This window comes from Canis lupus, chromosome 1 (genome assembly GCF_003254725.2).
Source record: "Canis lupus dingo isolate Sandy chromosome 1, ASM325472v2, whole genome shotgun sequence".
NCBI lineage: Eukaryota > Metazoa > Chordata > Mammalia > Carnivora > Canidae > Canis > Canis lupus.
The window spans coordinates 68,627,730-68,639,860 of record NC_064243.1 but is presented as its reverse complement, the minus strand read 5'-3'; the positions used below and the strand labels follow the sequence as shown (position 1 = coordinate 68,639,860).

The following is a 12,131-nucleotide window of genomic DNA, read 5'->3' as shown; positions in this document are numbered from 1 at the left end:
TGCTGGGAAAATTGGACATCCACATGCAGAAGAATGAAACTAGACCACTCTCTTACACCAGACACAAAGATAGACCCAAAATGGATGAAAGATCTAAATGTGAGACAAGATTCCATCAAAATCCTAGAGGAGAACACAGGCAACACCCTTTTTAAACTCGGCCACAGTAACTTCTTGCAAGATACATCCACGAAGGCAAAAGAAACAAAAGCAAAAATGAACTATTGGGACTTCATCAAGATAAGAAGCTTTTGCACAGCAAAGGATACAGTCAACAAAACTCAAAGACAACCTACAGAATGGGAGAAGATATTTGGTAATGATGTGTCAGATAAAGGGCTAGTTTCCAAGATCTATAAAGAACTTATTAAACTCAACAGCAAAGAAACAAACAATCCAATCATGAAATGGGCAAAAGACATGAACAGAAATCTCACAGAGGAAGACATAGACATGGCCAACATGCACATGAGAAAATGCTCTGCATCACTTGCCATCAGGGAAATACAAATCAAAACCGCAATGAGATACCACCTCACATCAGTGAGAATGGGGCAAATTAACAAGGCAGGAAACAACAAATGTTGGAGAGGATGTGGAGAAAAGGGAACCCTCTTACACTGTTGGTGGGAATGTGAACTGGTGCAGCCACTCTGGAAAACTGTGTGGAGGTTCCTCAAAGAGTTAAAAATAGACCTGCCCTACGACCCAGCAATTGCACTGCTGGGGATTTACCCCAAAGATACAGATGCAGTGAAACGCTGGGACACCTGCACCCAGATGTTGATAGCAGCAATGTCCACAGTAGTCAAACTGTGGAAGGAGCCTTGGTGTCCATCAGAAGATGAATGGATAAAGAAGCTGTGTGTACAATGGAATATTCCTCAGCCATTAGAAACGACAAATACCCACCATTTGCTTCCAAGTGGATGGAACTGGAGGGTATTATGCTAAGTAAGTCAATCGGAGAAGGACAAACATTATATGGTCTCATTCATTTGGGGAATATAAAAAATAGTGAAAAGGAATAAAGGGGAAAGGAGAAAAAAATGAGTGGGAAATATCAGAAGGGAGACAGAACATGAAGACTCCTAACTCTGGGAAATGAACTAGGGGTGGTGGAAGGGGAGGTGGGTGGGGGGTGACGAGCACTGAGGGGGGCACTTGGTGGGATGAGCACTGGGTGTTATGCTATATGTTGGCAAATTGAACACCAATAAAAAAAAAAAAGTCCCCGTGAGTGACCACCTGCAGTGCAGGGATGTTCCGCATCAGCTGATGACCCTGCCTTCTCGGCCAGGTGGCAGCCACGGTGCCTTCAGGAGGCTGATGCACATGGAGATACACTCAACGTGACATACGACCGTCATTTACCAGCAGTCACACTGTTCCCTGCCAGGGAGCGAGGGAGGGAGCTGAGAAGGGCCCATGGGAATGGGGCAGACGGCGAGGCAGCCGAACCTGCAGAGCACAGAGAAGCGGTCCTACCAGCAGATGTGCAAGGTCTATTTTGGAACCAACAACCCGAAAGAAAACGGGAGAGTGAGTATGTGAGCTCCCATCCAGGTCACGAAGGGAACATACCTGCAGCCTCAAGATCCCCCTTAACCGTGAACACTGTGCCTTCGTCAGAATCGACTCACACATGGGGTCAAGGCTCCATCCGCAAACGCTGCCCCCGAGGCCATTCCCCTTATTCATTAAAGCTTCAGACAGCGCCCTTCTGCCAGACGATAAATTTAAATGCCTATTCACCTATTCACATAAGGTCTAGAAATGAATTTCAACTTGAGAAATAGAAGATGTTTGGAAAAAGAACTTTTTGGGGCGCCTGGGGGGGCTCAGTCGGCGAAGCGTCTGCCTTGGGTTCAGGTCATGATCCTGGGGTCCTGGGTCCAGCCCCGTGTCGGGCTCCCTGCCCCTCGGAGCGTCTGCTCCTCCCTCCCACCCTACGCTCACACACGTGTGCACTCTCTTTATCTCAAATGAAACCTTTGAAATAAATAAATAGATAAATACATACAAATAAGAATGAACTTATTTTCCAAAGAAGACAACCCCTGATACTCTGTCAGGGACTCAGCCACTGCGTAGACTTCCAGGGGCATCAGAGGCAGCAGACCCCGGCCTGCAGGCTTTGCACATGAAGCCTTACCCCAGCACAACCACGTGCACTCGGGGCTGCCCTCGTGCTACCGAACTGAGTAGGTGTGCCAGAGAGTGCACGGACTCCCACGCCGAAAATATGAACTCTCTGGCCCCGGGCAGAAAGGGTTCGTGGACTCCTGATGTATGTGAAGAAGGTTACGAGGCACAAAATGCGCACAAACCTGGCGGCGTAATGAGTGTTCTCCTGTGCTCCTTACACCAGCCGACGGGGTGGATGTGCGGACTTGAAGCTTCACACCTGTAGGGCATGTAAATCACAAAACCGTTAATTATCGGGATAAATTCTGAAATACAAATAAATATGCGCATAAATAGTCATCATCACGAACAAGCCGAAATTATCTCCGCATGTCTAAGGGCAGACCTGCAAGGGGCTGGAAGCTCCATCACCCGTCTGTCCCCCCCTTTCGTCTCCTCCCTGTCGCCTTTGCTTCGGCCAAGCACATATTTCCACAAGACCTTCGATCACTCTGCCTATGTGGCATCTGATTTCTTGCTCCTAATCAAACTCGATCTATGTATCTCTCATCTTCACAGGCAACGCACTTCATTCATTCGTTTGCTCCTTCCCTCATGCAAACACAGCGCCTACGGCACACCAGGCACTGGCACAGATGCCGAGGACGAGGATGCAGCAGCACGTACGACATGCACAAAGCCCCCGCTTCTGTGGGGTCCGCGATATACACGGGAGAGACGGGAAGTCAACAAAATACGCAGTCTGGGGGCCCAACAGGATGCAGACAGGTAGTGGAAGGAAGAAGCAGGGAGCAAAAGTGGAAAGGCAAGGTGGCCTCTCAGATAAGGGGACGGCTAAAGAAAGTGAAGGAAGAGAACCGAGCCACTCAGATACATTTAAAAAAAAAGAAAAGCCCATTCCATGCAGAGGGAACAACAGATAGGAAGGCCACGAGATGGGCGTCTCATGGCTGTCGGGAGCAGGCCTACGGCCAAGGGAGTAACACCAGGAAGGGCCTTCGGGCATAGGGAGGTCTTGGGATTTTGCTCAGAATAAAGTAACATTTACTAGAACGTCACGCAGGGGGTTTTTAGGCAGAAGAGCAGCAGAATCTGATCTGTTTTGAAGTCATTGTTCCGACCGCTTTGCAGACAATTAACCACACTGGAGACGAGATGAGGCTGTTAGGAGGCTTTCGCCAGAGTTGATGGTGGTGACCCGGGCCGAAGTGTTGGTGGAAAAGATGGTAAGAAGTGATCGTGTTTTCAGGTCTAGGTTTTAAAGGAAGAAGCAACAGGTGGATCTGCTGCAGAAGGTGAGGGGTGTGAAGAAGCCAAGGACGTCCCCAGCCCTGGGCCGCTGGGAGGAAGCGGGACCTCGTCCTGAGGTGGGCAGGCCGCCGACGCCGTCTCTCGCGTTGCGCATGGTGAAGAGTCTGGCTCTCAACACGGGTTTGACCAGCAGGTCAACAAGTCAGAGATCACGAGCATAAAAAATCTGGAGCTCGGAGACAAGAGCAAGGGAAAAAGCACACATGTGGGAGTCAGGAGCATGTGGGACGATATTTAAAGTCGTGAGCAGGGGTGAGGCCATCCAGAGAATGAGCAGAGACAGCAGGGGAGGGAGGAGGCAACGAAGTCCAAGACGCGATGTCTAGAAAATAAGGGAAGGAAAGAAAGAAGGAAGAAATCAACGCGGACGCTGGATCCGAGAAGAGAAGAAATGAGACCTGATCCCGGGATGGACCAATGCAAAAGTCGTGGGCATTCCCACGGGGCTGGAGCCAGAGACGGAGAAGGGAAGAAGCCGGAATAGGGTGGGGTGTTGTTTGGTTTTTTAACAAACAGACATACATTCGCTTATTTATTTTAGGTGGGGTGGGGAGGCACAGGGAGGGGGAGAAACGCAAGGAGACTGCACACCCAGGGCTCCCATCCCATGATCCCGAGGTCACGACCTGAGCTGAAAGCAAGAATCGGACGCTCATGCGGGGCCAGCCCAGGGCCAGCCCAGGGCCCCCGGAATACGGCGGGTTTGAGAGAAAAACACGGGGACCGCGCACAGAGCCGGCCGGTAGAGGAGACACGCTTAAGGAGTTGGTTTAAGAGGAAACCAAAGCGGGCAGCCCGGTGGCTCAGCGGTTAGCGCCGCCTTCAGCCCAGGCCGTGACCTGGGGGTCTGGGGATCGAGTCCCCATCGGGCTCCCTGCATGGAGCCTGCTTCTCCCTCTGTCTGTGTCTCTGCCTCTCTCTGTGTCTCTATGAATAAATAAAATCTTTAATAAATAAATAAATAAATAAATACATACATAAAGTTTTAAGTAAACTCTAGCTCCTCCCCACCCCGCCCCGGCCCTGTGCGAGGTTCAAAGTCACAGCTGTGAGACCAGGAGTCGCACTCTGTACTGGCTGAGCCGGCCGGGCACCCTCCTCTGCACCATTTTTCAAGTTTAGCATTGTTTTAAGATAAAACGCTTTTAAACGATGGGAAGTCTGACTTCATTTACCCAGGACACCCATGCTGAGCCAGAGCAGCACCACGGGCAGGGCGTTCTAGGGCCAGGGCTACAGGGGCCGGCAGAGAGCCCCGAGGCCCCTTCTCCCAGTGCTTGGACACGGACAGCAGGAACCCAGCCCCGCAGGATGGCCTGCTCACGCGGGGACAGAAGCCGCTCAGGAGCGGGCCGGGCCGGGACCCCGCACCCCAGCGGGCAGGCCTCTGCGAGCGCACGGACGCTCTGCTGCCTCGGTCTTTCTCCTCGAGGACCAGGGAAGAAGCCTGCCAGTGGAGACGGAGGCCCGGGCAGGGGTGAGGGCAGACAGGGGCGGCTCTGGGCGCCGGGCGGGCCCGTGAGGAGGCAGTCCGGGTGGGGAGGCCCGCCAAGGCACGCGGTGCCATCCCGGGGCCCACGCAGCCGGCCGGGCACAGGCCGGAGGCGCACACGGAGTCCAACCGGGGCTGCGGCGTGGCCGGGGGCACAGTACAAGGCAGTGGAGGACACCGTTCGGAGGCAGCAGTTACGGCGCGAGACACGTGTCCCGGCATCTAGGACACTAGAGACACGGCACAATGAAAATCTGTTAAAAACAAAAAAACAAAACTGGTGGATCAGGTCCCATTGGCGTTCCCAAAAGTCAAAGGGTACGATGGAGCTTAAAAAAAAAAATCAGGGGCCGCCCAGGTGGCTCATGGGTTTAGCGCTGCCTTTGGCCCAGGTCGTGACCCCCGGGTCCCGGGATCGTGTCCCACATCGGGCTCCCTGCATGGAGCCTGCTTCTCCCTCTGCCTGTGTCTCTACCTCTCTCTGTGTCTCTCATGAATAAAAAAATAAAATGTTAAAAAAAAAAAATCAGGGGATCCCTGGGTGGCGCAGCAGTTTAGCGCCTGCCTTTGGCCCAGGGCGCGATCCTGGAGACCCAGGATCGAATCCCACGTCGGGCTCCCGGTGCATGGAGCCTGCTTCTCCCTCTGCCTGTGTCTCTGCCTCTCTCTCTCTCTCTCTCTCTCTCTCAGTCTCTCTCTGTGCGTGTGACTATCATAAATAAATTAAAAAAAAATTTTAATAAAAAACATTTTAAAAAAAATCAGGGCCAAATGGTCAAAATATCTAATGCATCATTAGCATATTCATGACTGTCAGGTTATATTATAAACAGACAAGCCTTAAATTAGGCAACCTCGCTTTCCCTGAGGATATTTAACCATTAAGAGTTCACCTTCGGGGAACACAGCTGGGGACTGTCGCTCTAAGGACCCCACAGAGCCACACCCAGTGGGTCGTCCTGAAAGGTCAGGGCACCTCAACACAGCCCACCCACCCCCCGGGGGCGGAAAACTGTGGTCAGAGCATCTTACGACTAGTGAACGGCAAAGAACTTTCTAAAAAATGCTCCACGTGAAGGAGGTCAGCACACGGTCGCGTCTTTTCAAACCAACTTTCAGATCAGTAGCCCTGGACGGCGTCAAGGGGAGCTGACACAGGTCCGACTTCACGTTGCTTTTTCTCAGGGTTATTTCAGTGAAAAATACCTTTAAATTTACAGTTGAACGCTCCTTCCTTTCTGTTGCTTTATTCACTTGCTATCTCCTGCCCCACACTTTTATTTCTCTTAATCTACGTATCAGTTTCACGCATACGTGCGTGTGTCATTGTTTTAGAAATGGGAAAGGAAAACGTGTACATTTCTTACAATGACGTAACTTCATAAAAGCTATTTTATTTCTTTTTTTTTTTAAGATTTTTATTTATTTATGCATGAGACACAGAAAGAGAGAGAGAGGCAGAGACCCAGGAAGAGGGAGAAGCAGGATCCATGCAGGGAGCCCGACGCAGGACTCGATCCCGGGACCCCGGGGTCTCGCTCTGAGCCCAAGGCAGGTGCTCACTCGCTGAGCCCTCCAGGTGCCCTCATAAAGGTCATTTTAATACACGATTCCATAAAATGCATTCTGTTGAGGGAATGCAAACTGCAGCGGCCCCTGTGCAAAACAGCATGGAGGTCCCCCAAAACCACAAAATCAGAAATGGCACGCGATCCAGCAAGCCTGCCGGCGGGTGATGACTCAAAAGGTGCAAACACCGGTTCATATGGCACCCCGCACCCCTGCTCATCACAGCACCCGCCGCGGCCGCCGCTGCAGACCCAGCAGGGAAGGTGGCGCGGCCAGACACACCCAGCCGTGAGGGGTGAGCCCGGCCTGTCACAGCACGGCCTGACCCGGAAGGCACCTCGCCAGGCAGAGTAAACCAGTCTGGGAAAGGCAGAGACCACGTGACTTCACTTACGGGTGGAATTCAAGAGAAACAAAGGGGGAAATGGAGGCAGACCGAGAAACAGGAGGATGTTGAGGATGGAGCCCAGAGTGCTGTCGGAGAGGGACAGGGACAGGGATGGGGCTGGGGCCAGGGCCGGGGCTGGGGACGGGGACAGGGACAGGCCGGGACCAGGCCAGGGCCAGAGATGGGGCCGGGGCCGAGGCCAGGGCTGAGGACAGGGACAGGGACGGGGGCCAGGCCGGGGCCGGGGCCAGGGATGGGGACAGGGACAGGGACGGGGACGGGGCCGGGGCCAAGGACAGGGCCGGGGCCAGAGACAGGGCCAGGCCTGGGGCCCGGGATGGGGTCAGGGCCAGGAACGGGCATAGGGCCAGGGCAGGCACGCTCATCCCAGGCGCCAAGCAAGGCGCAGAGCCGGCTGGCTGCCTGCGACCGTCCCCTAGACAGCCAGGCCGTGCGGGGGTGACCGGCCGCGCCGCCTCTATTTCAGGGACGTTCTTTTATTTTAGGGAGAGACGTTCGCTCACGTAGCCCATTAGTGATAAAAGAAAACACATGTGACGCCCGCCGAGCACCTCCCCTCCCGGCTGGACCTGGCGCCAGCAGTCTCTGCGGTCACCTGCCAGGCCCGCGGTGACCCAGGGACAGGGACGTCGCTAATTCTCTGATTTCACTGCGTTTCTCTACAGATTGCAACCAAGGGAGACACCGCGGCGGGTCTTGGCTGCTGCTCCCGTTACCACCAGACTCTCCCGTAAGGTGCCAGCGTCCTGCGTGCTGGCCGGCGTCGCCTCTGCCAGTCAACAGGCGGCTGCCCCAGCGGAGACGACAAAGAGCCCCGCTCCACGGGTCGCACCAACCCCGACCCCACAGCCATGGCACCTCGTGCGGAAGGAGGCTGCAGCCTGTGAAACTCCTCCAGCGGCTGCTCCTGCCAACAGCTCATCTCTTAGTCCCATCTAGTGTCCAAAAGCAGAAATGTAAGCAGAGAGGGACAGAACGACTGAACCAACGGCCGCGGAAGTTCCTAAGCTGCTGATCACCGTCCCTTCGTCTGGGTTTTCACACGAGTCATCCGGGAAGTCCCAGCCAAACATTTTTTTTTTCTGTTCAAGTCCATCACGGGGGCGCCGGGGGTGGGGGGGGGAGAGGGGGGCTCTGTCGGTTTTAAGCATCCGACGCTTGATTTTGGCTCAAGTCACGATCTCGGGGTCGCGAGGCCGAGGCCACGTCTAGTCTGTGCTCAGCGGGGAGTCTCGGGGGGAGTCTCTGGGGGGCCCCTCTCCCCCCTCCCTTCCCTCCGTCCATGCATATCCGTCACGTGCATATGCTTTTTCTCGCTCTCAAATAAATAAATCTTAAAAAAAAAGGTGCGTTGCCCTGGTGAGCACAGATTATCCACGAAGGCCACTAGGATCCACTGAGACCCAGACTGGTAGACCGAGGGGCGGGGACGGACGGGAGAAACCACTCGCGGAAAACCCACGTTTGTAAGGGAGAAGGTGAGCGATGCTAAGATACCTGTTTTAGGGAGCGAGGTCGATTTCCCTGGGCCTTCCCATGACGGGAAAGGGGTGCCAGTTTGCTCAAGTCCCAGCCGGGCCCAGCCGGCCCTCCCCAGCCGGCCCTCCCGAGGGGCACAGGCGGCAGCGAGGACCTGGGCGGGACCTGGGGCGTGAGCCGCATTCCCAGGAGCTCGCCCAGCGCTGACCTTGGGTCTCCCCTCCGGCACCGATGCTCCCGGCCCCCGAGGCCCTCGCACCACGTGCCATGCAGCCCACCCACCTCCCCACGCCGCCCCCTTAGGAGCTGTTATGGGGGCCTCGCCGCTGAACCCCAAGCCTCAAGAGGCCGGGCCGGGGCTCATGCTCCTCCGTGACTCCTCCCAACCCTGTTCCCCACAGCAGCCGCTGTCAAGCGCCGTCCCGGACTGTCTCCATGTCCCGGGGCTGCCCCCAGGTTAGCTCCAGCGCCAGGGCCAGGTGCCCGTCAGGTCACCTCACCGCCCCGGCCTGAAAACCCCGCTTGGGAAACCTGCTGGGCTGGCGGTGCCCTCGCCCGAGCTCACGCCCGAGCCCTCACCCGAGCCCTCGCCTGAGCCCATGCCTGAGCCCTCGCCTGAGCCCTCGGGCACCTGCAGACCCCCTCCCGGCCTGGAGGCCTCCCAGGCTGGCCACCACCTGCCGCACAGCTCCTCACGCTCACTGTAAACCCCCCCCACCCGTGCCCAGTGACCCACGTGCTCCTGTACGTCCTCCTGCTACCGGGCAGCGAGGGCTCAGAGTGGTGCAGGCCCCTCCCGCCCTCCCTGGGCAGGTGCGCCGCCCCCCGCCGACCACACGCGCTCCAAGCACTGAGTCCCCCGTCCCGCTCCAGCTCAAAGCCCACGCCCGCCAGCAAGTCGCCAGGAGCCCTCGTCCCTCCCTGCCGGGCCCCAGGCAGCGGGCCTGGTTCTAGTCACCGAGCACGTGGCCTCAGGCAGCCTCCAGCTCCTCTCCACCTCGGATCCCCAGCCTCGGGGCCAGGCGTGGGCCAGTGGGTCCCCCCACCTCTGCGAACGTAAGCACCACCACCCACGCTTCCCAGTCAGTGACCGACCTGTCCCCTTGACTCTGTTCTCAGATACTGGCGGGACGCTGCCAACTTTCCAGCGTCACTTTGGAGAAACACAGAATGTGACAACTACTCTGAATTTATGAACATGACATGACGCCACCGCCACCAAGTACACCTAGAGCTAGAGGCCCTAGCCCGGTCTGTTCAGTTCACAGCTCGGTGCTTCTCGCCTGCATAGACCTGGGACACCAGACAAAACCCTGAGCCACTGACGCTGCAGCCACCCGGTGACAGCCGTCCATGGCTGCAGTTCCCAGGAGATGAGATTGCGGGCAAACGACCCTGTGTAACAGGCAGATTCCTTGGTCCCCCGGGGGGAGGACGGGGATGCTTGGACGCACAGGGCTCAGATGCACATGTCGGACACACACCTGGGACGCACACCTGGGACACACAAGTCAGATGCAAACCTCAGATGCATACTCTGGATGCACACCTCAGGTGCACACATTGGGCACACACTTTGGATGCACATGTCGGACGCACACCTTGGACACACACCTGGGATGCACACCTTGGATGCATATTTTGTACACACACTTCAGACACACACCTCAGATGTACACGTCGGATGCACACCTCAGATGCACACGTTGGATGCACACATTGGACGCACATGTCAGACGCACATCTCTGACACACGTGTCGGATGCACACCTTGGATGCACACATCAGATGCGCATGTTAGATGCACACATCAGACGCACACCTTGGATACACATGTCAGACACACACCTCGGATGCATACTTTGGATGCATACCTTGGACGCACACCACATTCACACGTCAGACACGCCTTGGATGCACACGTTGGATGCACACATCAGACACACACTTTGGATGTGCACATCGGATGCACACATTGGATGCACACGTCGGATCCACACATCGGATGCACATCTTGGATGCACACATCAGATGTGCACGTTAGACTCACACATCAGACACACACCTTGGATACACACGTTGGATGCAAACCTCGCATGCATACTTTGGATGCACAACTCGGACGCACACCACAGATGCACATGTCGGACACACACCTTGGATGCACATGGCAGATGCACACCTTGGATGCACATGTCAGACACACACCGTGGACGCACACCTTGGACGCACACTTTTCTGAAGGACAACACCACCTCCACCTCGTTGGCGTCCTTCCCCATCTTCCAAGTCCTTTCCTGTTCTACTGTTTGGGGCTATTTAGGATTATTAATAAGTCTAATGACTGTCAAGGGGGCAGAATTAAGCAGCTAGCAATTACCAGCATAATAAAAAGCACATAGGAAACGCAGAGGTAAAGCAAATTCCATTCTAATAGGTACTATTTTCCTTTCCTAAAAACCTATTTCAATTCTGCATAAATTTTAGTTCTCCTCTTTGTTAGGAAGAAATGTTTTATTGTGTTTGTACCGCCACAAACGTACACGGATTTACGCAGATGACCCCTTGAATAATACATGTCTGAACTGGGTCCACTAGTATGTGGATTTTTTCCAATACGATAAATGTGTTTTCTCTTCCTTATGGTTTTTTTTTTAAGATTTTTATTTATTTCTTTATTCGTGAGACATACAAAGAGAGAGAGGCAGAGAAGGAGAAGCAGGCTCCATGCAGGGAGCCCGATGCGGGATTCGATCCCAGGTCTCCAGGATCACACCCTGGGCTGAAGGCAGGCGCCAAACTGCTGAGCCACCCAGGTGTCCCTATGGTTTTCTTAATAACATCTTTTCTGTAGCTTACTTTATTGTAAGAATACAATATGTAATTCTTATAACATTAAAAATATACAAGTTCGTCAACTGGTTATGTTATCACTAAGGCTTCCAATCAACAGTAGGCTGTGAAGTCTCTGGAGAGTCCAAACTTCTAACAAATTTGTGACTGCACTGGAGGTGGGGACCCCTACCCTCTACATTGTTCAAAGGTCAACCATACACATTTTCCAATTCCCACTAAGGCAAAAAGAAGTAAGACCACGGGGAAAAAAGACTTTATTTCCAAACTATTTTATATTGGGAAAGCAATCTAATTTATAGCCTCAATTACATACCTAAACAAGTAATTTGTGCAGATAAAAACCATTCCAAAATTCAAAGATCAAAGAACATAATATTTAATAGAGCTGGAGAAATTCCAGTGCATTTAAGCAATTTTCAATGTGTCTTAATTGCATATTGAGAAAGAGAACACATGTACTTTTTCTGACAATTAACAAAATATGATTTCATGTCAATAGTTAAAAGTATAAGTAAATCTTCAAAGTACATTCCGTCCTAAAAATAATTAGTTTGTGCTCATAGAAGTACAAAAATCAGCGTTAAAAGAGATTTTTTTTCCCCTCTGCTCTTTCTAAAAAAAAGAACCTAGGATCTTTCCTATTCCCTAGGCATTTGGCATCAAAGAAAATTGAATGTGATAGTCTTCTAGACTTGACTTTACTTCTTTCCAAAAGAATGTTTTTAAAGGAAACACATCTTATGTCAAATAAACAACTTATGCTTTTAAAACTCTCTAATACTTCTAACACCACAAAACTGACAAGCCAACATTTACCAATTTTGTTTAAATCAGATAAAAGCTACAAAGTAAAAATCTCCCTAAATG

General features: G+C 53.2%; 1 protein-coding gene across 8 annotated transcripts in view; it reads right to left on the bottom strand.

Moving 5' to 3' along the window:
• Positions 1 to 12,131, bottom strand: part of L3MBTL3 (L3MBTL histone methyl-lysine binding protein 3) — a 120,900-nt gene that overhangs the window by 55,769 nt on the left and 53,000 nt on the right. For all 8 annotated transcript variants that reach the window (XM_035707044.2, XM_035707071.2, XM_035707053.2 and 5 more), the window contains one exon: positions 2,331 to 2,407. In XM_035707044.2, the coding sequence (XP_035562937.1) occupies positions 2,331 to 2,407 (77 nt within the window). The remainder of the gene's footprint in view (positions 1 to 2,330; positions 2,408 to 12,131) is intronic.